The 26,987-nt window shown below is 39.0% G+C and overlaps 1 protein-coding gene across 4 annotated transcripts in view; it reads right to left on the minus strand.

Annotated features, from left to right (window-relative positions):
* DCAF5 (DDB1 and CUL4 associated factor 5) overlaps positions 1–26,987 on the minus strand; it is a 74,080-nt gene that overhangs the window by 42,451 nt on the left and 4,642 nt on the right. For all 4 annotated transcript variants that reach the window (XM_030485328.1, XM_030485329.1, XM_030485330.1 and 1 more), the window contains exons 2-5: positions 20,647–20,790; positions 16,386–16,422; positions 14,465–14,604; positions 10,190–10,319 (exon numbers count right to left, since the gene is read on the minus strand). In XM_030485328.1, the coding sequence (XP_030341188.1) occupies positions 10,190–10,319; positions 14,465–14,604; positions 16,386–16,422; positions 20,647–20,790 (451 nt within the window). The remainder of the gene's footprint in view (positions 1–10,189; positions 10,320–14,464; positions 14,605–16,385; positions 16,423–20,646; positions 20,791–26,987) is intronic.

The raw sequence follows: 26,987 nt of genomic DNA on the forward strand, positions 1-26,987 counted from the left end.
AGGAAGGATACCAGCATAAGCATGAAAAAAGCTAAGCTAAACCCTCTATCCCAAGAGGGGCTGAAAAGGTCAGGCATAAAGCAGGACTGCAAATGAGGTAAGGAGTGTGTACATCTAAAACAGAAGCAAAGTGAGATGGCCCTTCCTACAATACCATCCTAGCTAATTCTGTAATAAGGACAAGACATAAACCGGGAAAAAGAGACTACAGCACCTGTTTCACACACTTTAATACCAGGCAATATTCAGCAGACTTGCACACTTAAGTATTTCTAGACTATTAGCTAGTGCTCACACCAGCAACAGAAAAGAGCACTTGCTTCAAAGTATCTAGCAATAAATTCACTGATTTACATCTTTTGCAACTTTGGCACAACACTTCTGTCTTTCAAAGGGAAAAAGAAAAAGAAAGGAAAAAAAAGCAAAAAGCATCAACTGGCTGAAAGTGGCAACCGCAAAAAAGGAGGCCATATGCAGCAAAGTCCTCTTCCCAGCAGAAATACCACTTAAGCCATCAGCATAACTAAAAGCTTAATGACTGTCATGTTCTCTCTTTGCCCAAAGTAAAAAAGGCTTATTTGCAAGTACATCCTTTTTTCTTCAGTGGCCCCCTACTAGAGATGCAGAGGAGACTAGCTCAGATGTTTCTAACACTGAAGAACTAATTTGATTTTTGGCTAAACCTGTTGTCAAACAGTTCAGAGATTTATTTATGGTTACAATGAGGAAAACAAAGCCAAAAAATACCATCACTCCTCCAGATGTCATTACCATTCAAAAGTTCCTTCAACACAACCCAAAGATTTCCAAAAAAGAATAATTCAATCCCCATGAATTTAAGCAACAATAAGCTCCCTTTCTGTGACATTAAAACGAACTTCTAAGAAATAATAGAAAACGAATGGTGGGGGGGGTGTGTGTGTGTGTGTGAATAACCGAGTTTAGGTTCTGTGTTATTTGTGGCAAATAAGCCAAGTTGGACTAGGCCAGGAGAGCTTCAAATTCTAGGTTGAGACACAGATCAGTTGAGCTGCCTTGATAGCACAGAAGCAAAAATGATGAGGATGGTACGTGTGTGGGATGAGTTGTATTTCCTGAACTGCAAGAGAAGACAAATAGTTATTTGAACTATTTCAGGTGGTGTGGTTGACCCATACTGGTGAGTGCCTAAATAGCACTTAAAATTTGTTATACTGTAACCTAGCTAAATGAGTTACTTTAATGAGCACAAAGTTAGTAAAAATTCACAACAAATGGTTCAACTGAGAAGGGAAAGAAAACAAACTGATAAGCTTGACAATGAAAAAGTGGTTGCCAAGATACACACATTTTTCCTTCACTCATTAATACAGTGCTTTGTTCAGAGCAGGACTGCAAAGGTCTCCAAACAGAACCATGCAGCATACTTCTATTACACTGAAATAATTTGAACAGGTAGTTGCTGATTCAGTGATGTAGAGGACTCCTCCATCTGTAAGGGCTTTGGCAATCCCAAAGGACAGGCATTAGAAGTGGTTAGAATCACAAGCTTCTGTCCTTTACATGCAGTGTCAAAATACACAACAGCCGAAGAAAAACCTTAAATCTCCACATACTATTCCTTCCATCCCACTCCTGTCACCATCATGTAACATCTTATTAAAAACCCATACGGAAAAAACAATTACAACCAAAGATGCTACTTTGAGAAAATTTCTGATGCACCAGTTCTAGCCTTTAAGGAGCCCTGAACCTCACTGAACTCCCTGTCAAGAAGCAAACCCTGTAGTTATCCCCCCGACTCCTATCTCCTGCAAAAAAATCATCAGTACTGGATCCCACACTTGTACTTCCAGAAGCTCAGTATTTCACAGTATTTCAGCCAACATACCAGACATCTTGGTAACACACAGATAAAACTAGGCAACAGCTACTTTTTAAAGGGAGCTCAGGAAGGTAAGCTAGAAAGGATAAAACTCAGCATGTGCATGAGCATTTCTCAGAAAATAACTGCTGTCTCTGTTCTTCTGGTATGATCTTTAAGGATCAAATACCTTGAAGATGCAAGCTGGGAAACTAAAATTGGCAACAGTTGGAGACCTAAATCTGTGGAATTAGTTATAATGCTGGTTTTATGACTTTAGAATACCTTATGCATCACCACACAGGTTTTCTAAAGTCCTCTCTATGCAACAGGCTATAAATATCATCTGTGGTACAGACAGAGCTGCAAATACTCATCATCTCCCTTTCCTCCCATTCTCTTGCACTCCCACCAATCAACAACAACAAAAGCAAACCCAAACTCTACTAAAACCCTGCCTCTATTTAGAGGTAATACTTAGCCCTCTCTTGCAAAGATGGTAAATTTGACATGTAACTAACTAAACTGTGAAGAACTGTTCTCAAATTGCCTGTAGTTCTGACAGCTAGCACTTCTATTTCAAAACCGACAAAGGACTTGTGAACCTGAAACCTAGGTTTTCCAGCTACACGTCATCATGTCAATCTAACATAAGCCACCTGCAAGACTTCTACATCCTTATCTTGACTACAGATATTCCATACCCCTCCATAGAAAGAAGTCATGTAAAACACGTAACACATACAGTGTTTTCCTCTTGCCATGAGAGACCAATGATCCACAAACAAGAAGGTAATACTCATCAGGTCTTTAAAAGGCTGTAAACTAAATGATACAAGTGAAGCTATAAAGCAAGGCAATCAGGAGCCAAGAACTGCATTTTCAGAAGTACGGAGTACCTGTGATTTCCAATAGATTTGGACCAGAAGTTATGCATTCAGTACATTGTTTTAAGAGTTGGATTGTGTTTTATTGCAGCACATGACTAAGCAGAACACCTAGTAATTAGCATCTGGCAGAAAAAGCTCTGTTCAAGACAAAGACTTTAGAGAACACAGTCAGTTGGAGACCAGCAGCACAGTACAGCCACATCCTTCAAAGCCCTCCACATACCGGCAAGATCAACTTACCCTGACATTCATAAACACTAAAGAGTCCTCCCTCAAGATCCTCCTGAATCTAATTAGTCTGTTACAGGGAAGAAATTTCCATCTCTGTATTTTGCTTATTATTTAATGAGCTAATCACTAGTGATTCACTGATATCTAACAACAGGTATTCCTCATCCACAGCTTGGGAGTTTGCTTCCTCTGAATTCTCAGTGCAGGAGACAAATTTCTTGATGGGTATGGTTTTGAGACACAAATATTCATTTAATGTGAGCTAAAGGAGTTTGCTTAAAAAGGCTCTGAACTACATTACTCCTCAGCCCAGACAAAGACAGACATAAAAGTTGAATTAATGTTCTTGTTTGGCTTTGTCTGTAACATGTTGATGGAAAACAGTGAAACTGACACTCCTTCAACTTGGGCTTATGATTTGTATGGTCAAGATAGCTTTTAAAATATGCCATAAGGTTTACAGTCACCAAGAGATACCAGGTTTGCCTGGGTGGTCAAGTATTTTTTCATTCAGCATTGGGCTTTTTGAGTACACTGGCTTGTAACTATGCAGACAGCACAGGCCTCCTGAACGTTCAGACCCTTAAAAAGGTCTACTGCACATAAGCATTTCTACCTCACTCAGAGCTTGAACGCAGTACTTGAATTCTGGGGACAAAAGTGTTCCCAGAACTCAACGCTCAAGACTGGTGTCCTAGAACACTTTGCTGTACTGCAGGAACATAAAAAGTCAAGCGTCAAGTAGAAACACTCTCTGCTTATAATTTATTCTCATGCAACAGACAGCCTTGGAAGGTAAATCACTCCCAACTTTGGTTATGTTTCACATCTTCTACTTTACAAAAAACTACCAGGAATGCTTGTAAGGAACATGCTGATAACACAAAAAAGGGAAAGGTTAGTGTAGCAAAAGAAAGTGAAGCAAGTAAAACAGTAATGCCACAAACAGCTGAACATACCAAATAGTTCACTGCTCCTCAAATGAGGAAGGTCTTGCTTCCTTCTTATCTCCTGTTCTCAGTCTTACAGTCCTCCCTCTCTCTTCTCCATCACCTATACTACTCACTGGGCCCTCCCTCAACACAGTTCAACTTGCTAGGCCGTAAGAAAGCTAAAAAGCTTTTCCAGGTTAGTTTTCTAACTTCCAAGCATAATGAGTTGGCTCAAAAACCAGGTCAATCACAGAATTAGCACAATGGACATAGCAGGAATGAGGGCCTGGGAGCTTTTAGATAAGCCCTCCCAGGCTCACAAAAATGCCCGAGATACGCACTTCTGATACTGACCCAAGACTTGGCATTTTAACCCCTGAACTGGATGCACAAATGGATCCCACTATGTAAAAAGCTCAAGCCCAGTACTCCCACCACAAGCAGAAAACACTTCTGTGAACAGCCTTTTAGTAGTGTGAAAAACAGTTTAAAAGTATGTGATGGTCATTAGTAGGACGGACGAATAACCAATAATCATTTTGATTTCAAAAGCTTCCAGGTTAGTTGATGTAAGGGGGGGAGGGGAAGGGGAGTGGAGCGAGAGAGAGAGGGAACATAGGAAAAGAAATAATTAAGGGAATAATTACTGTATTTTCTTTGGGGGAAAAGTTGCCTTTTGATCTCATTAAAAAGAAGGAGATTGGCACGGGGCTGTGTGGAAAAGGAGAAAGGAAAACATGAGTACCTAAAACCAGCTTGAGTTACATAGTCGTTGCTTGAAATATATATGTAAACTGACTTGCTGAATTGCCCCCAGCAATTCTGTAACAATACATATTTTGTTGAAACAGTTTAAGATGAACAGACTTGCCTTTTTTGATTTTCTTTACACAGGCACAGCTTCCAGGCCCCATCTAGTGGTGCGAGTGTCTTACAACAGTCTCACTAATCAAGACCACATTTAAGCTTTTCGATTCAGTTTTTAAAAAGAAACAATACAGTTGGTTTCAGTTTAACTTCCACCTGAAAGAATGGCAATACTCACACGTTCCAAAAATAGAAAATAAGACTTCCAGAATCACTAGTTAACTTGCAATCATGCTGAACTTATTGGTTCTATTTTAACAGTGCTTCGTACGCTATTTTAGAGGAGCCAACCCACCACATTCAAATTTTATTAGTACACTGGGGGAGAAGGGGGGAATTTTGCTGAACTAAATCTGAGACAGAAAAGATATCAAGCTGTGAATGAACTTTGGGAAAAAGCAAAATGAATCCGCCTCTGTATCCTGACTCAGTCAGCAAGACTAATCAAATTATGACTATTTGAAGTGAGCTAAACTTTTCACAATTCAGAGCTGTGCAACTGTGTCTAAATTTCCCAATGCATGCCAAGAAATGCTGCTTTTTCAATTATCTTCTTCACTGTAGTAGCCAAGCATAAAGCACTCTCAGCTTCCCATCAGAAAGCTAACCAATTTCACAGTATGTGAATAAAATTTACTCATAATCAGGACTTTTTTTTTTTTTAAACCCTAAAAATATTTTATTTTTAATTTGTAGAGGTGTTTAGTGTTGCCTGACTAAAGAAGCAGATAAAACCAACTCTCCTGGCTGGAAGTGTGTAACAGCAAGCTGAAAGGCAAATTCTTCTATAGTCCAACTGAAGAAGAGCCATATATTTTGGAGAAAAACACTCTGGTGTAAAAATCCTCAAATTTTCCAGATAAGTAGATGCAACTCATTTGTTTCTGACAAGCAGTGGAATCTATATCTGAATTCCCTAACCTACAAGGATATCACTACTCCATTCAAGATTTTGAAAATTCAGAGCAATTATTTTAAAACTGCACAGTTAGCCATATTCCACTAACTGCCATACAAGTTTAGAAGCTAAATCACCCCCTTTCTGACAGTACATCATCAAGCTGAACAAAGTTAAAGAAAAACTGTACCTCACCTGAGGAGCCTCTGCTGATTAAAACCAGAAATTCAGCATCAAGCCTGATGCCCTTCAAATGAGCAAAGGCCAGCTCAACCCTTCAGGCTTATCAAACTTATTAAACTATATCTGTAAATAGTATTACTGTACCAGTGCTGCTGGCCAGGTTATGTGAAGGAATTGCTAGCTACACTACTGCTACTGGGCTAGTCTTCAGAATTCCAGGCGTTTTCATTTGCTTTCTGGATTTTGCAGGGGAGCAGCAGCAGGATTCACCAGAACAGTCTCCAGTTACGAAGCAATCCAAGTAGTGGCTGCATCAGTTTAAGTCTGCCTCCATCTGAGAGCTGACAGAGAACAGGACAGTTGGAGCAAATGAGTTTTACATCAAGTGTTATACATGAAGTGTTATACTAGCCACAAAGTATTAACTATATATAACCATTTCACCTTTCCCGTATTGGAGGAGTGCTGCACTCCTGCTTCACCCCGTGGAAGTTATCATTTTGGCAATCCACAGCAAACATCTAATAGAATCTACATATATTCTCCTTCTTTCTGTCCATTCAACCCCTAATTAAAACCCTGCTGCCACACATCATGATTGAACAGCTAAATTTTAACCTAATCTAGTCATTTCTGCTAGCACCACAGGTGGAACGACACAAGTGAAAAACTTCCATGATGGCCACAGTATTATGAAGGACTACATCAATACTGAAGGAAAGGAGGAATTTCTCTTGACAGCTTACAGCATAAAATAAAGTCCCTCAAAGTGAACTTAATGCACAGCAATGGAAATAGAAAGGTAGGCTAGGGAAGGAATAGACAGATCTAGCAATTTTATACTATAATTACATATTGTGCTATTCAATCCCAGCAAGTTAGCACTTCTACATCATGCCCTCAAAAAGCCTCTATCCCCTCATCCTTCCTGCAACTCAGGTAGTGTTACATTTTCTTGGATACTGATGACAGCATAAGACAGAGCTACAAACCTTACAAGGTTTGTAGAAGGAAGGATTTCCACCATTAGCAGACTTTTTTGACAGTGAGAAAAGAGCTGATGAAGTAGCCCTTCTTTGCTGTGCTAGCGGTTCTGGCACGCAAGTTACAGAGGCAGCTTCCTGTTTATCCCTAGATTATGGAGAGCTTCAGGGCTGTTTATCCCATTCTGCCTATAACACTGATCAGCCAAAATGCTTTTGGCACATATCTCACCTGCAACTACACTTTGTGTCCTTTAGTATCAATAAGAATACAGAAAATATGCACAAACTCCCTCACATACCAACTTCAGCTCTAAGTAAAGTCTATCACAAGTATTCACAGCATCATGTGGATTACCTCATCCTTAAAAAAAAAAACCAACCACTTCCCCCTTTCCCTCCCCTGATAATTAAGTTCATACTGTATTTTCCCCAGAAGAGACTGTAACTGAAACCCACAGATGAAAATCTAAATTCTGGCTTCCAGTTCCTCACTGCAGTGAGGATTATATTTTAACAGATCTACAAATTCATAAAATTGTTTCCTCATAAGACAAAGCGAATCAGCTCCAAATACCTTAACAAATCAAGTTCCGTATTTCTAGATTAGCAAACTAGATCTGCAGAGACCAGTGAGAGTTTCGGCAAATGCTCTGTTACTTTATTAAAGACTAAAAATCCAGTCTGGTTTATTTAAATATGAGGGACTCTGGCTTTGGCAGCCCACTAGCAGGATAGAGCTCACTCTTCCCTGATTGCTTCCTGGGAACAAACTGCAGCGGCAGCAGAGTGCTTTAGGCCATTTTCTTTCCCTCAGCCAAGCATCCCCTTCTCACTACGTTTTTGGGCACATCTCTGATTAAGCAAAGAAGGAAAGCTGATGGCTGTCCCAGAAAAATGGCAGCTGAAAGCAGACTTACCACTGGCATTCATTTAAGTTACAGCTTGCTCAGCCCAAGTCTGAGGCTGTAAGCATCAGCCAACAGCAAACATTTACTCTTCAAGAAGCAGCCTGTCTCTTACTATTCACTTTCCTCTTTCTGAGTGCTCCGGGAGGAGCAGGCTGCAGGCAGGAAGCATGTGCCTATTTTACACAACGCACCACTCCTAGTAGGTGCAAATGCTTTAAATTCTGTGCTTAAGGGAATAGTTGCATGGTATGTCCAGCTGCACAATAAGGGTGTTGTGCACATTCCCCTAAGCAGGGAAAAGTGGTGTGACCTATCCCCCTTGGAATTTCAGCACTATAGTTGCAAGGTATGGTATTTGACTATGACCATTGAGCCTTTGATCAGATTAGGACCAGAAAAAGGTAGCTCTGGTCCATCAGATCTAAGCATACAAGCTTCCACCAATTTAATTTATTCAAAGCCTTCAAGACAACCCAGAGGTTATAACATAAGGAACCCTCATCCCACTCACCAGTCAAAAAAAAAAAATTGTTTTAGTTGGAAGATACCTTAATGATCACCTAGTTCCAACCCCCTGCCCTAGGCAGGGACACCTTCCACTAGACCACGCTGCTCCAAGCCCTGTCCAGCCTGGTCTTGAACACTTTCAGGGATGGGGCAGCCACAGCTTCTCTGGGCAACCTGTCCAGCACCTCACCACCCTCATAGTGAAGAATTGTTTCCTATTATCTAATCTAAATCTATGTCTTTCATACTGGTGCTAAATCTGGAGAAATATGAATTACTTACCAAGAGGCATTACAATTCAGTTCTAACTATTTTGTATTTGGCATTAGAAAGAACAATTCCATAATACAGCTAAAAATGTGCATCCTTCAGTGTGTGAGCACAGACTATTATCTCATACACACAATAGTAGCCACCCAACAAGCTCACAGCAAGCACTCTGCCTTGTGGTTAAGACTGAGGAAGAAGGCAGGATAGCATCCAGACTAGAGATCTTCTGAGTTTCCATGACCCGATAGCTGCTACCACCCCAAGCAATAGCTCATCAACATTTTTACATATAAGCTGTGAAACTTTTCGAGACCAAAGTCTTAATGACTAAAATAAGAAAAAGGTGCTATTTCTATTAGAAAACGTGTTAGAATTTGTAAGGGGAGAATTCCTTAGTCAAGTAATCTGCTCCTGTATTTATCAGTGCCAATGACTGCATCCTTAGTGATACTTAGAATAGTATAATAGAATTGTTTAGGTTGGAAAAGTCCCTTAAGATCATTGAATCCAACCTTTAACAGAGCATTGCCAAGCCCACCACTAAACCATGTCCCTAAGCACCACATTTACACCTCTTTTAAATACCTCCAGGGATGGTGACTCAACCACTTTCCTGGACAGCCTGTTCCAATGCTTGACAACCCTTTTGGTGAAGAAATCTTTCCTAACGTCCAATCTCAAGCTCTCTTGGTGCAACTTGAAGCCGTATATCCTCTCATTCCTATGCTATGGAAGATCTTAAATAGCTGAGGCTACTGCAGTGTAAAACAAGTACTACCTATCTTCCCTTCTTTTAACTTTTTTGAAATGATCCTTTCTGTGCTTACACTTGTAACCAGAAACTTGTAACCACAAAAGAGGGGGGGGGATGGGATGGAGGGGGACATTTATGTGAGGTGCTCAATTTATTTTTTCTGATTATTAGAATAAAAAAGGAAATTACTTCCAAAATCTGAAAGACTATAAAAATACTTCAGCAGAAGATTAATCTCACATGCATGCCAAACTCTGGTATCAGACATTGCACACTTCCACTTTAGACCCAGTCTAACCACACTTCATGCTGCAAACTTATTTTCTTCTTTTCATTTGTTTAAAAACCTATGCAAATCTGGAAGCACATTATGCAGCTGTACTGATTACATAGGTGTCTATACTATCCAGGAAGTCATATAGAACTTGGCACTGAGTAAAAAGGTGCCTTGACCACAATCTCAAATCAGCTACTGAAAACTGAGCTGGGTAGAAAAAAACAGACTGTAAACCAGGCAGTGCCCATCACAGTTTATTCCAGTATTAGCAAGCCAGTGCTAAATATAATGATGAGAACTTGACACAACAATCTGAGTTAATCTACAGCAGTGAGGCCAGGCAGGCTTCCAAAAAACCACTTACCTTAACATTGAAGATCTAGCCCCATTTTAAATCAAATTAGGGCTTATGTATGAAAAAGAACATTAATTATGCAAAATAATTCAATTCAGTTTTACTAACATTGCATTTAACTTTGGTCTGCATCTTTTCTTACGATCATATGTTCTGACTTTGAGGAGGAAAAAAAACCAAAAAGAGAGAGACAGACAGAGAGACACAGAGAGAGACAGAGAGTAGCATGCCATCACCTCTCAAGGGAAAGAAATAGAACAGCATAAGACAAGGACAGCCAGATCATACCTCTGTGGTTTACGAATATCCCAGAGTCCTACACCTTCCTTAGAGTTGGCAGTAGCCAGTAATCGGGGTTCTACTGGATTAAACATCACACTGTGAAAGGCTGATGGGTAGTGTGCCAAGCAGAAGGGCTCTGTGGAAAAAATTGAGATTTCAGATGTAAGAACAATGCATACAACTGTTCAATGTAATGAGTTTGGCAGCTTAATAGGGAAACAGCGTAACAAGATCTGAAGATACGGAAACACGTTCAAACCATTTCTCAAGCTGACACATCCAAAGCAATATAAAACCTGAGGTTTTAAAATCTACCCACTTACATTAACTTTGTCTAAATATGGAAAAGGACACATACTGGATTTCAAGACACCATTTTGCTTATGGAAGGTTATCAGAGTTTAAACCTAGCCACTCAAAGATCAAGTATTTGAATCTTCTTAATGTTCATGACCAAATGATCATTTAATAAGGACTATGCACAGGGGGGCTTCTGAAAGCTTCCTAGCAATATATATATGCCTGGAAGCTTCCACAGCCATCGATGATCACCCAAACTGCAAATGTAGCAGCAATTGCTTATATGGGAGAATAATATTACAAAAAGTCAAGCAAGTTTGTATGGAACTCAGCTCAAAGCAAGCTGCCAACCTTGGGGAAAAGGAGGCCTGCCACCTCTTAAATGCTCTCTCCATAAGGAATGGGAAAAAGCCTCAACTCCGCCATCGTTCTCCGTATCTTTCTGCTAGTTTTAAGGCTTTAGACACAGCCTAATTCTCTTTGCTATGTATATCTCTTGTGGTGTGCTACCACCTTTCACTCAACTAAGAAACCAGAATCGATGCCTATTTTGAGCCAAGGATTAGGCCTGACTTTTCAATTCGTGGTTTGCTTTGATGAAACCACTGTGTTGCTCATGTGCCTGGGAGACTGTTACTGCCCTTATCTGAGCCACTGTGTCAGGCACCTTTAGCTCCACAAGCACTTCCAATGGTACTTCATTAAAACACAAAACATGGTTAAAACAACCAACCCTCCCAAATTCCCTTCTGAAACTATGCCCATCAAGCAGCTGAGACAGAATTAACATTCACTTGTCCTGCCCCATCTGTACCCTCCTCTTACACTCTATTACAAGCTTTTTGTCACAGGGACTTTTCCTTTTTAGTGTTCACATGGCAGTGATCAAAACAAAGGTGTCTGACCATGGCTGAAGCTCCCTTGTGCTCTCAATTGTCATGGGAGGCAAAGGTAAAAGAAAATACAGGAGCAAACTTCTGTTAGAGATTGTTGTTGGTCTGCCAGCATTCCAAATTGGGTTTAACACCAAAACTGACCTTCTACATTTACATCATCAAATCAGATCCCTGCTGGTATGTAAAAGGCTGTGTTATTAAAATGGCAGCCCCCACTGAGAAGGAATGGCCTGCATTAGCTGAGTGGAGAGACAAACATCAGAATCCCAAATAAAGGAGTTGGTTTTTAAAACAAACCTTTAATTTGTGTATTTATGTTTAGTCAAATCAATGTCACTGATTACTGGTGTTTTCCTTCACACTTTTATTACAAATAACCTGGTCTCATACCACATTTTTCCTCCAAGATATCAAAAGTTGCCATTCAGCCTGTCAAAGAGAGATTACGGGAGCTAAACTAATGAGGCACTAAGACACTTTAATGAAAGGTAGGGGGATTACTATTTTATTGTTCTTTATGTTCATTCACAATTGTAGCTCTTACACTCTGGAGTATGAAAATGTTTATCAATGGAGAAGCTCAACACCATCTCTAATAGAAATTAAAAATGGGTTTATAAAAATTACTGCATAAATCACTCAGCAGTGAAAGCCAGGGAGAAACAGAAGGGGAATGAAACTCCCTTTTCCAGTTTCTTTTAATGCACTATTTTAAATTAGGAGGTTATTTGCAAGATTTTAACGAGCTGGCCGCCCAGGGTAACTAGCAGGCGTAGTGCCTATTCCCATGAAAATACCATTGCAGGCAAGGGGATTACCCCAGTGACAGCATTACATTGTAGTAAACATTGGCAGAGCTCACATACAAATGCTGACACAGGACTCCTATACAAGCATGCAAAAGCCCTTTATTTAATATTCAGAGAACCTAAGACACTACCCCAAAAAAGCCCCAAATGTACACTTCACTCCATTTTCACTGGTGCAGCCTTCTCATTCAAGGTCTCAGAAACAGTAAAAGCAGTAGCAAGGTTTAACTATGACAAAGAAGGACAAACCTCATTTCATACAAATTCAGAAACACAGATCAGATTGGACATTAGCACAAGATACTGAGCAGCTTCATATGGATGCACTTAAGCATCCAGTTCCACCGACTATCAACATCCGCTGTCAGCAACAGGTAGTTCTCCTAACAGAGACAGACCTTTATGGAATAGAGTTCAGAAGGCAATAAAGGAGTATTTCACCATTTCTAATTTGGAAGCCATATTCAGTGCCTGGTCTTATCATTTGGATATTTTGAAAACAGTAAAATTGGGATGAAGTGACACTTGGTAAATTTACCTTTACCAAAGGTAAATTAGTCACATCAGACTAATTTGATCTCTTTCTCTCATAAAGTAACTGACCTTTTATACAAAGGAAAAATAGTAGTTCTAATGAGGACTAAATTCACATCTGTTATAGTATCAAGTTTAGCTACAGGCAGTTCGGATTAGCAAATGAGTTTCATGGGGTAAGAAACTGGCTGAAGGGAAGACAACAATCTAGTAAGGGACTTCTGAGCAATAAGGGGGGTATTAATGACTTTTTCGAAGAAAGAGAAGAGACATGATATTTTTATTAAAATCTGTGATATACATGTACTATGTGCATTATTTTTCAGAATGTTTTAACATTCTGAAACAAACTTGAACAAAATTACCAGACGGGAAAGACATAAGATATCCCAAGTGCACAAGAGAATCAGACTCATATTAAGAATCAGACTACTGAAAATTGAATGCAGTGCTAGTAAATTTCATTTTTATTTTTACAAAGGCAATATACCTGGGGTAGGAAGGGCATCAGTAAACAATCTACTCTGAGTATTCTGGTGCGGCTTATCAAGAAAGACCTAATTCTGGTTACTCACATTCAATAAAGCCTTCATGATACAAGTGGCTCTGAAAGACTTCTATGAAACTATAAATTATGTCTTGTTTCAGCTTTTGTTTCCTAGTCAAAAAGGGACAGAATCACAGCCTAGAAAAGTTATGAAATTCACGAGGTATGGAAAAAGCTAATTCAGTTAAACAGCAACTTTGACCCAACGACAAGTATGTACAAATTACCACAACATACATAAGCTGGATTTCAGTGCCGTAAACAATTTTCCTGTAAGACCAGTAGAAACTATGAGTTGAGGCAATTGTATTTAATCAGTTTAGAAGAAAAAAACCCTAACCAACCAAACATAAAATATTTTACCTATGAGGGAAGAGAAACAGATTCTGTACTCCCGCAGAGTGCTCAGTTTTAAATTCTCAGCTTTGTGTTCTTTAGGATGGGGTAAACTCCCAACTTCATTTTCTGAAGTATTACTTAAGTATTCATATACTTAAATTCAATTACTGAAGTATTCCTCTCCAAATTTATGTAGCTACAATTCTAAATTAGGATTATTCAGCCTTAAAACTGCAGCTGTAAAAACAGATTGCAGTGCTTTGAGAAGCTGCAGGTTTGTTATATAAATCAACAGTATTCCATTCTGGTTTAGAAAACAAAGATTGAAGTAATAATTCAACTTCCCTGTTATCACATAAGGGCTCTAAGTTGCATACAACCAGAAAACATTATACATAAGAACAATCCTCAGTGTCACAGGGAAGCATATAAATAGCTTTGGAAAATTATTCAGATCAAAATAACAGCTTTCTAAACATCCAAATTTTTTTATCCCAAGCTATAGACAAAACCAAAAAAAAAAAAATCCACATTCCTAATTCAAGGTTAGCAAGATGTTTTTTCTGAAGAAACATGTCCTCCACTGCATCTTTATTCAAATTAAAACCTATTTATACCAAGTTCTATGCTAGCCTGCATTATATGCTGGTACTTACGAAGTCAGTTAAGGCATTCACGCTGAACTGTAAAGACCAAGGCTTGCCTACAACCAGCCACAAGAATTATGCATCACTTCCACTCTTCTCCAACACTCCCTGTCTTGACTGTCCCAGAAAAAAATTAACTTTTCCCTTCCCCGCCTTGCCCAAATTCTTCCTAAATCAATAATATTTTCCATCTATGGGAAGACTCTCACCTCCATGGGAAGACTCTCTGATGTCCCAAATAAGAACCCGGCCATCATCTGATGAACTAGCAAAGATGTTGTCATTTACTGGGCTTACTGAAAGGCCATACACTGCATCTTCATGGGCAAACACATCCAAGGTCTCAGTGCTGGAAAAGAGACACACAATATTATCATTCTTCCTTCTTTTGCTGTTGTTTTAAAAAGCAAAGTATTTACAGCTTTATCTACCTAGTAATACTAAGACAGAAGAATCTGGGATTGCTTTATTTCTTGAGAATACACTTTGTATAGAATCTCTCATGGAAGTTCCACGAAAGAGATCCTACCTAAAATTGGTGTTTTCCTCACACAGCAATTGATGCCCTTAGTGACAGATGTACTTCTGTCTCATGGACCATTAACAGAAAGGCCAAAAAAGCAGTAACAGAAAAAGTCATTTAAAAGTATGAAAAAAACAGTTGATAGGCCAAGTGTTATCATTCAAGAATTCAGAGTAACTTTCTTCTATAGAAATTAATCAGAATTTAGCATGTCAGACTAGTAAGCTTTCAGAAGATCACACATAGAGCCTTAGAGGAATGAATTCTGTATGCATTACAACTGGATTTAGCACACCTGAAAAAAAACCACCCTGATAACAAAAGCACATTAAAAATACATACAAATAAAAAAGACTTGTCAAAACAAGTCTAAGCAAGACATAGCAGTAAAAAAAATGTGTTATATAGAAAATTGTTAAGGACAAAGATCTTGCAGAAGCTTAAAAAGTCAGGACTCAATAAACGCCAGCGTCTAAAATGTTAACATGTCCACATTTAATTAAAAAAAAAAAAAAAAAACAAAAAACCAATCAACAAACCAAAAACCCTCCCAAAACCAAACAACCCCACAAATCAAACAAAACCACATAAAATCCATGCACCCCCCAAAACCAAAACCAAACACCAAACAACATAATACTCCTGAGAAAGCATTACAAGCGTAAGACAAAGCTGCTTTTGCTCAGCTCTCATGTAAGACTTATACAAGCAGATACAAGCTATGACGGAAGGCAGATGGTACGCTGATCAACGCAAAAGGCTTTGCACAAACCTAGCAAGAAATTAAACTATGTTAACAAGTATTCAGGCAACTCAGAAAGATCTAAGGCTTTATATTTCTCTGTTCTTACACATATCTCTTCCTGCTTTTTCTTTATACTGGATTTTGTTGAGCTCATGTTATTTAAATGGTTATTGCTTAAATCTGTTGAAGTTACTAGTACAGAGCAAAATTTTAACTTTATAGTTTTTCTACTTCAAAAGCAGTAAGCTCAAAAGACACGATATCCAGAAAACTCCAGTCTAATACATTACCACCACTGTATTAATTATATTTTGACTAACAGCCTAATTTTGATGTAGCACCACAAAGCCTAATTCCCAACTGCTTTTTAGTTTCAGTAAAAAGTATCAAAATAAACATGCTTCACAACAGTGTGGAGAATCAGGCAGCTTTTAAAAGTTACATAGGCCAAGTCATTTTCTCCAGTGACAAATACAAATCTTAAAAACAAGTCAGGTGAGAGTTTTGAAAAACAAGACAAAAAACCCGTATGTGCCACAATACTTGTAAATGTGCCAGAATAATCTGGCTCTGTATCTACTCAGAACCTACTATGATGCCTCTAGGAGAGCATATGTATTTAATAACCATTCTCTTTACCAAGGTCAAAACGAAGCAGAACCCAAGTGCTGACAAAAAAAAACCTCAACAAAACAACGGGGTGATGGGGAATAGTCCATTCCAGGTATGAATTCAGATAAACAAAAAGCATGTTTCAGGATTAAAACACTGTGCTCTTCTCCCAGAACATTAATTTAAAATAAGAAGTGCCTCCAATGAGTTGACATTAAGGGAGCTCTTGAAACACAAACTATGTATTTACCTTTCAACATCATGCAGTATAACTTGCTCATCATTGCCTAGAAAGAGAAATATAAACACTTAACATCATGTTCTAGTGGTTAAAAGCATTAGAGTAAAACCAAAACAAAATACATACTTTTTGTTATTTTCCATTTCAAAACCAAAACTGAAGCAGAGAGAAGACCAGCTCAGTCGCCAAGCTGTCAGCCCCTTTGCTCAGTTATATGAAAGGCTCCATGTGACATTTCCAGTCATGATCAAATGCACCAATTCATTCCATCTGGTACTACTCAACAAATAATTCTACTTAACTGTGTTACTGATCATTCTTTGTTCAGCTTGAGCTTGAGGTTTGGGACATTTGCAGTAAATAGAGTATCATATCAAGCAGCAGAACACCTTTAACTTTCATGTGAATACATCTTTCTTCCTGCTCAGAGGATGCTCCATAAAAAGATAATGGTGAAAAGAGATGCCATAAGCAAAATGCACTAGGCTCTCAGCTCAAATGCCACTAGTACACACTGTCAGCATTCAGGGTTTTGCAACCACTGAGAAGGCACAAACGTGACTGCCAACATAATTTCTTTTGTACTAACAAAAAACAAACCAAGTAACTAGACAATTATGTCACTTTTCTTTGATCACATCCATTGAATTCAATGGAAACTAACCACACGCATGAGACTAAGAGGGTCACAGCTACAAAGTAATTTCACTGGCTCATGCAGTGTTTTTCAAACTATAGCAACAGAATATTTTTTTAGTATCTGCGCTGAATATTAATTTATCCAATTTGGCACCTCCTCTTTAGAAATATTTAAGGCGACACACATTTATATTTAAATCGGAAGGGAAAAAAAAATAAAAACCCAGAAAGCCCACAGTGTCATATTTTTATGTTCAGTATGTCTTTTTAGTTGTGATATCAAGTTGTGAAGCTTTCCTACCATACAAACATAAACCAAAGGTAGAGGTTCAGAAAGAGCAAGATTCCATGCTATGGTTCTTAAGCACTCAGTTTTCATGTATCCCATACACATTTCAATCAAATTCTGTCCCAACAGTAGAAATATGAGAAAGTTTCTCTTTGACTAATGAGGTGTGAGATTTTTCTACATCCACTTGCTCTTTGCACAGGCTCCTAGTTAAATCGTGCCGGCCTTAAATTACTGCAGTAGCTCATCTTTTCCATGGTGCAATAAACAAGTCATTTATGTGCAAGTGTCCTTTCATCATTAATTGCAATGGAAACTGCCCATTATGCATTACAGGCAAGGTTTATACCTAGTAAAACTACTCTATTGCCTACGTATTTGACCAGCGAAAAATGTAGCCTTGTTTCTCCAGCGACAAAATTTCCTCCAGCAGACACTCCTGTTCCTCACTCTCTATACAGTATGAACTCAAGAATCATTCTAGATGACTGGCTTCAGGCCTCTCATCATCATGGGATCAACCTTCCCTTCCATCACAAGCTCCAAAATGGGAAAGAAAGAATGAAAGGAGAGGGTGTGCAGAATAACCACTGCTTCTCTCTGTTTTGTGTGTGGGAGAAGCTGGTGACAAAAACCTAACCACAAACTGCTTGGTTGCTTCTGGTAAGGATTTATCCTTGCAGAAAATGTCACTGTTCTTCAGCATAGTAGGGTTTCCACTTAAGAGTGTTTAACACAGGAGAGTGCATTCTTCACTGAGAATAACTGTAACTGTACATGTGACTCTTCCCATTTATAATCTCTCTTGGTTTTGTAACTGCAGTTACGATGACCAGAAAGAACAAGAACTAACTGTCACTCCCTTCTATTATACCTGTGAGGATGAAATACTACAGAGCACAGAGAGAGGAGCCTAAAGGTGGCCTAAACCCCATATCTGTCACATCAGGCCTCTACAGAAATACGGTCAGTCCCCTGTACGTTTATTTCAGCCTTTCATACACTTAATGTGAAATGCAAAAACAACAACAACAACAACAAAGTCCATGAAGTTTACTAAGAGGGGATAGAAGGGATCTTTCATTTCAAATGCTGCTCTACTCTATAAGTTGTGTGTAGATAAAGAAGGGCAACAGTATTCTTCAGGGATGGGAAGTCCTTTGGCACCTTGAGACAGGTTTTTCTCCAGAGATTACGTGCAAACCACTGTCCACTCAGTCCCTTCCATTTTCATAATGGTTACATGTGGTACATGCTACACATGTGTTCCTTCAAAGCAAAGAGCTTTGAAATTCCTTGGATGCAATCCATTATGTACTGAAGTGGAAAATCCTCTCTCCTCTACTATCAAGAGCTGCTTTAGGGAAAGGTCATCAGATCCTGTCATTAGCTGTTGGCAGCTTTATTTAAAGAATGAATTGAGTTCTGTTTGCCTTGTGCTACTTTCCATAGTCTAACACTTAGAGATTTTTTTAAAGTATTCTAACTTCCATGATTTGAATACAACTCAAACTTCAGTATTGGGTGGCGGTGACAACCAGCAGATCTTAGGACCCACAATTCTTTCAGACCTTTTAAGAATCTCCCAGAACACTGCTGAGTGAATAAATATAGTTAGTCCCATTTTACTGACAGAGATAAAACAGATGGTACATCTAGGCCATGCAGCAAAATGACTCTTTACAAGGGATCCAAGAGTCAGACTCACAGCCCTTGCAGATGAGCTCTGTGAATCTTGGTGGAGCAGCTGAAAGAGTTCCTGACTCCTCCAGTGGAAATAATTTCTGGCAGAGACATAGTGTGTTTATGCAAACTGGAGGAGGAAAAAGAGATGAGAACGGCCAGTCTGTCAGTGCATCAGCTGTCACAGCTCATCTAACCTGGCATGCTAGCAAAAATCCACCATAATCAACGATGTAAATCTTTAACTGCAGTGGCAAGGTACAGTCAAACCACTCTCCAGCCCTCCCTGTGAAAACAGTAGCCACTGACAGCAGGGCCCAATGTTAGAGGGTTAAGTTAGAAATAAGAAAATACCATTACAGTGGGTGCAGTAAGACTTGGCACAGTTCATTCCTTGAATATTCATGTAAGGTTCCATTTGTCTGAATTCAAACTAAAGTAAAACAGACTCCAGCCCAAAATTTCATTGGAATCACTCATGCAGATACATTCATTTGAAGTGTGGATTGCTGTCTTTCTCATAAAAGAAACAGCAACCCCCAAAATCAGATGATAGACATCACTGTTTGACATTTTTGGGGTTTTCTCCACCTGAGAAGTGTATCTCTATCACTTCATCCTTAAAATTTGACACCATCTTAAGCTCTGTCATGCTTTTTTTCCCCAAGGGATGTTATAGTTTTAACACAACATTGAAGGATGGGAAGCTTCCACTATTCGCATGAGCTTAGAATCAATTTATAGCACCAACTGGCACTTCACAGATCTTGGTTCAAAAAGGTAATGAGAGGGTCTGACCAAGTAGTCTCATAATATCCTAGCTTTATGTTAATTGACATATTGATGAAAGATACCTATTCCTGTCCATTCTATTATCATGTCAGATAGAAGAAATGAAGTACAGCAGAAAATGACACTGACTGCATTTTGAAAGTCTTGTGCCTTTTTCTTCTCAATTCAATTTTCCTCCCTACCTCAACACTTCAAAAATCAAGTGGTGAAATGAACCCAAATTCTAGGAATTATTACCCCAGAACAAGTAAATCATCACTCTCCTTATATTAGTTTTAAGACTGAATTAAATTTTCTGTTCTAAGGTGGATTTATATTAAAAAAGCTAAATAACAAGGCCAATCAGAGCCCAATGTGCCAACAGTTCTGAAAGACAGACACTTACCTAGCGAGGACTGAAATGAGGTCTGAGGAAAAGTTATCCACCAATAGATGGCAATAGCCTTTCATTAGCCATCTATGGGTGCATTAAAATCAGCTACTATCAGCAGAGATTTTTAAGCATCAGGCCTGAGTGCCAGAGGGGATGCAAGGATCTGCTCTCACTATAGCTAAGAGAGAATAATCAAGACCACATTGCACAGTCTGTAGCACAAGTAGGAGCAGACTGGACACAGAATTCTCATGATAACTCAAGACATGATGCTCTTACACCAGGGTTTGGGAAAAGGGAAGCATGACAAAGTTGAAAATATGCTAGCTAAAGAATTCCCTATTCCCTCTACTGCCTAAGCTGATTAAGGACACCTTCCAGATCCTTAGGGGACTATGGACCTTTCATATGGGGCAGGATCTCGCTCACGGCTTCTACTCTAGGGCATTCACAATGCAAACTCCTTTGAAATCAGGATGCTCTTCCTTCCTTACCTCCAGAGAACACTTTCGTATTGCCACTGTTGAAAGCTAGGCAGAAGATATTAGAGTGATGCTCCCCTTTCAGCTGGACTGGTTTGACTCTTGAGTGGATGGCTTCTTCCATGTGCCAAAGTAAGACGCGGCGGTCATCCCCTCCTGGAAGAAAGAAAGGAAATGCACATTACTGCCTGAGCCATGCGTAAATTGATGACAGGCAAGTTACTTAACTCTGCCATTATTCATAAAAGGCTTTGCTGAAACCCTAATTAGCATTAAAAAAATTTACACCTCACAAGGGTTTGAATATGTAGACACACATTTACATTAAGATGCTATGCAGTCAGGTATTCAATTAATATTAACCCAAACAGAGGAATCAGCAGGACAAGTTTGGATTAAACAGCTGCCATTCTGCCAACACATCGCGACAACCTATAGCAACCTGGATATTTTACCGATCTACAATTCTGTGGCAAGCTGTACAGGAATTACATGCCAAATTAACATATGCGTGTTGGCAAAATGCTTCTACACCAACTCCTTGTAGCCAGCATCTCTTACGTTATTCACAAAATAGGAACTTTTTCTCCCCCTTTCACTGACAACTGTATCTCCTCTAGCAATCTACAAAGCCGTCCTAGCATATGTTGGCTACAGGACTGACATGTGGCCATAAAAAGATTTTACTTAAGCATTCAGAAGTTGTCAGTGTGTAGTTATGTCATGCTTCTAGATTTGTAAAGGTTACGACAGACATTTCTTAAGTGAACTCCTCAAAAAGCAAGTAACTGGGGAAAAGAAGTTCAATTCTCTCTTGCTTTACAGCTTGCTGTACTACTTCTAGTTGCTTGCCCAGGTGCAGTTCCCAGTTCAGAGCTCTATACACAAATATATTTAAGTGCCTCCTTCTTTCTCTGGTAAACAATCAGATATAAAATAAATATTAGACTCTGTTCACGCTTCAATTGCATTAAACATTTTTTATTATGAAGAGAAAAAAAAATCAAGATACTATTGTACTGGACAGCACTCAACATCAATTTGAATGTTGTCTATAAAAATCCGAGTAATGCTTCTTCAAGTCAGACTCACAATATTTTTTGTATCTGTGTTTAATTAGAAACTAAAAAGAGTGGCATCAGAAGTTGAAAGAGCCACTAGAAACATACTGATTTCAGTGAAAACATTTTACTGCCTCCATGCAAAACCAAATGCATAAACTCGGCACCTTCCAAGCTGCTATCAAGAAGGAAAACAGATGCAAAGTAGAGACAAAACCTGAAATTAATTGCTCTGAGGTCTACTTCAAGAAAAGGTAAATGCATTAAAAAAAAACCCAAAAAAAACCCCACCAAACAAAAAACTGTGAATCAGATTTCTTAAAACTTTTCACATCATGTGATGCTATGAAGAAGTTTTCCCATGGAACTGAGTTATGTCAAACACCCTTAAAGTTAACGGTTTCCCAGCCTTTAAGTCTCCTAACAGATTTTTATGACAATCACTTTGATAGACAGTACAGCTGCATGTTATTCCTACCCATGCTCCATGAAATTAATTGTGTATTCCTCCTCCTGATTTTGTGCTTTACTGAGCAAACAAGAATACATGATAAGATTTCTGATGCATTTGATAACTACTGGGACTAAGAGTCAAATGTGATGGCTCCAGAAAAACTCACAGTAATTTATGGTCAACTAAACTGATAGGAGCTTTGATTCCTTTCTGTCTAGAAACAGGAAAGTTGTATTCGCACCATAGTGATTGCAGATGACCTAGTAATAAGGAGATATGGAAACACATGACTGCTGAAATATATGACCATGTTAGTCATGCTAAAATCAAGAAGGGATTGCCACAATTAAAGGGGTTTCTTTCTAAAGCCGTCAACAGCCAGGTCTTCATGTTATCACTACCCGGCAAACAATTTAAGCAACATTCAAGGCTGGCGAACACCAACGATGCTGCTACAGACTACATTTACTGTCCTTCAAGACTTCTGTAAATGACACTTCAGGGCAAAACATAGTAACATACTGCTGTTAATTGTTACCATAGCAAACCAATCTGCAAAACCACTGTAGTAGGTCTACACATCCTCCTACCTGATAGCACAGCCATCTAGGTGTCTCACTCGAACAGCAAACTCATTCACTTCCACTACCCACCTAGTCCAGATATGAACAAAAATAATGAAGATATCCAAAGACAACAAACATTACTGTAGTTTCCAGAACACATACATTATGGTAGGAGCAGGATAAATTGCAACCTGTGTAGAAAAGTCTTTGACAGTGTCAAAAGTTGTCACTACCTTCTTTTTGCAAGTTCCTATACCTTAGTGCCTGTTTCCTCTGCCTCCAGCTTAGAAACTCTTCCTACTGAATCCAAACATCCCTCTCTTCCCAGACACCTAGATCCCCATGAGACTTTGGTAGAAAGGGCCTCACTATTGTGTATCCAACACTACAGCAGTATGAGAAGTATGTTTGTCGTCTTAGTTTGAGCTTTTAAATGCTCCCCACACTCATGCAATTCTGTCCCTTCTCAATCTATGTATTGTCTTGCACATACTTGTCTTTGAGAACTTCTACACCCCCGTTTCATGCCTTAGTTTTATTCTTATACTCCACTGAGACAGAGAAGTTTAATAAAATGGTAATGTTAACTGGGCTGGAAGTGTGTCCCCTTCTAACTCCAATTCAGCTATTCCAGAAATATTTCTGACTTAAGGGCCAGATCCACCAGAAATAAAAAGTCTTATCAATGAGTCCAGTCACAAAGGAGGATTTGTGGCAGAAAAACACTTTACCACTCTCTACATCCTCACACAAGAGAACAAGAAGTGTTAAGTCACAGGCAAATATACCCAAGAAAAGGCAAGTCTTATGCAACTGAAAACAGGAGAGGTAAAAAACAGCAAATGCAGCTTCCACTACCAAACCCTGACTCTTGGAATAAGAGGGAAGAAAGGAGGCAGACATGTATGGACAGGTATACAGGGAGACAGCAAAGAAAATGTGAATATATAGAGCTTTCACACTCTGTAGAAAGATACCATGACTCATCAGACACAAAGTGCATGCGCATTATCCAACATAAGTTACTAGTCTGAGAATTACAGGAAACTCCAGGCCTATTTGTATTTGTTTCGTACCGCTGATCAGTGAATGCAGATTAAGATGCTTTGAATTTATGGTGGATTTATTGTGCTACAACATGTGAAGCTGAAGCCACTCAACACTTTTCAAAAAGCACTATACCCATTGCACAAACTTGTGATGACTCCACAATGCTCCTGAAAAGAGAATAACTGTGTACGGCAAGGGTATGTTCCTGACATGACACAGAGTATATACCAACAGCAACAGGTTTACTACACATCTGGTAAACCTGGATATATGGCCTCATATAAAAATACCCCAGTCACCAAGGCTCCACATGTGGATTTTCTAGAAATTGAAGCCCCACAAAGCCTTTAATTTGTAATTTTGCAGTTCATGGTGTCAGAAGTAGTAAGTTTGACATCTACAAAGTGGAAACAGCTTCACTTCCATTTTATTTTGCTGATTCTGTTTAGGACTGCATGATGGACAATTCGAAAAGCAAAAGTTTGCGTGACTCATCTAAGAATCACACAATGCCATTCTACGGCTACTTTTCAGAAAAGAACCACATTTTAGAAGATTTAATTAGTCAAGTACTTCAGTGCTCACTATGGGTCAAACCTGCTTCTATGTTCAGAATCAAAGTTAGACAGGAAGAGAAGTCAGGCCAAAGAAGTATTTGTGGTCAGAGAAGATGGAAATTTTATCACCACCACCTTCCCATGTTACTCTTGGTGCACATACAGAAGAGCACTACTCCAATTTTCTGTTTGTTTAGTTTTGTGGGGAGTTTTGTTTGGTTTGGGTTTTTTTGTTTGAGGGGTGTTTTTGGGGGGTTTTGTTTGTTTGGTTTTGCTTTTTTTACAAGCACACATGGACAAAAATTCCTTAAAAACACGTTTCTTCCCTTCCCCAAGTCACTGGAATACTTTGTTAATGCTTTGGGTCTTCTGACTAATGTTGATTAGGATTAATCAACAGGCAGGATTAAAGAATCTTACACAGAAGAAACATAACAGCTAAAAAGAAAGCTTGCATTTCGAATCTTGGGATAGTTATCCTGAAATAGATTCTTAAGTAGACAAACACTTTGTGTTCACCCTTGACAATCTTCTAGCTCCTGTGGACCCAAAGTGGTGTTAAAAAAAACAGGAGGCTGCCCCCCCCAATACTTTCTTTTGTTTTGTTTGGGGTTTTGTTTGTTTGTTTTAAACTAGGGCAGACAAACACTATAGGTAGAACATGCCTGTTCTAGAAAACCGAAAAGGTCCCAAATGACTCAGCATGGCATATATTTCAGCACAAACAGTTCACTGCCTCCACAGTTCCTAAACTAAAGCAATCTAGTTTTGCCCTGCTTTTGGATAGGTTCTCCAAATAACAAAATGTTTCCTGATCTGGTTACCTTCTAAACAGATAACTACTAAATTTATATACAATTAAATTTGGAAGAAGAGTCTACCCCACAGTAACAGTGGCCTGCCTGTAGTCCAGGACTGTTCTTATTAGTCCTAAAAATTATTTGAAGGGGGCCAGAACATACCCTTGCCAAAAACAAATCTAGTCTAAACAGTATGTGCATAACCCATGAAACACACTTGAGTTCTTGTGTGCTAACAGAAGCACTTCAACGTCATACCAGTCAGGATTTTAAAACTGCAGTTTTAAAGTGCATCAACGTTGCTGACCATGGACAATGCTTAAGACCACTACTCTTGCCTCCCATACACCAGGTCCCGTCACTGAAAAACCTACACGGCAAGTGGGCAACACTTCTACATTGTATCATAAAAGATTAATCTTATTGCTTGTATCTACTCAACAAGTTGCACAGAACACAGAAAGTGGGATTGGACAGTATTCCAACATGTTGATCACTTAGTTGACATGGACAAAAGGCCAGACTGTGTCAGAACTATTCCCAGTAGGTATGTATCTAGTTGTTCTTCAGAAAAAAAAAAAACCACTACGCCTTCCTTAGGCAGCCTATTTCAGTGCTTCGTTATCCTTGCCATTAGGCGGACTAGCTTAATATCTAGCCTGAAGGTGCAGTTTGACGTTACATATAATCCCACTCCCCCTTGCCATGTGCTCCTGCTACTTTCCCTCCCACTGAATTCAGTGGTGATGCAGCCAGCGGGCGAGTAGGTTAAAGTTGACCTGACAAAAAAATCAACTGTCAAAGGACCTCTCCCTCCCTATTCCTCTCCCCCACTCAGATGCTTCCATCATACCCTCTTCTGAACTTTCTCTAGTTTGGCCACATCTTTCTCAAAGTGCCCAAAATCGTGCACAGTGCCCCATTTGAGGCCCTGACAGCACCAAATAAAGCACGTTTTATGATGTCAAATGATACTTTTGTTGTGATTTACTATCACATCTGAATCCTCTTTTACATGACTAGGGTCTCTAGTCTCCATAGTGTAATTGTAGAGTTGACCATTTTCATTCACATGCTGTAGTTTGCACTTGTTCCTATCAAATCACATGATTTCTTTTTTTCCAAGTAATGTCTCTTAATTAACTTTAAACCCTGGTATCACCTTTAAATGTTATAATTTCTCATGCACTAATGAAAACATTGCGTAGTAACTGGACCCAAGATCCCTCCTCACACAGAATTCTGGTTGGTACAAGGAGACCAAGATCAAGACTGCCTCTCTTTAAAACACTTGATAAGCAATCCCCTTACTTCAGAAGTAAATATGCCACTACCTTTGCTAAATTCCCCTGTTTTAGGATCATGCTCCTTCAGATTTACATGGCAACCAAATGACAGATGAATTTCCAGTACTTTGTTGCATCTCTACAAATTTATGATCATAGAAGAGCTATTAATTTTTGCATTATCTGGTGAGGGAAAAAACATATGCATGGATTAAGTAAACCTCAGATTACAGTACTTCCCAGAAGTTATCTTGAAAGTGCAGTTTAAAAGTTTAAAGTAGGGAAAAAAAAGTGGGAGGTTCTGATAACGATACTTATGTTTGTAAGAGATAGCAGGCATGAAAAGTGACAGTTAGATAAACAAATAGGAAAATATACCCACCAAACTTGAGGATGGGAGAAAGCCTATTACACAGACTAAGTAATGATGATTTTTAAGAATTTAAATTGCAAAAGGAGATGCTTGGCATATCTGAGGGAAAAAAGTCAGTTGCGTATCATTGCATGGTGAATTTAATTTCCAGTCAGGAAAACAGTCACGTGTTTCTCAAACTGTTAATGGGAAAATACCATCACCTA

Source organism: Strigops habroptila, chromosome 4, assembly GCF_004027225.2.
Source record: "Strigops habroptila isolate Jane chromosome 4, bStrHab1.2.pri, whole genome shotgun sequence".
NCBI lineage: Eukaryota > Metazoa > Chordata > Aves > Psittaciformes > Psittacidae > Strigops > Strigops habroptila.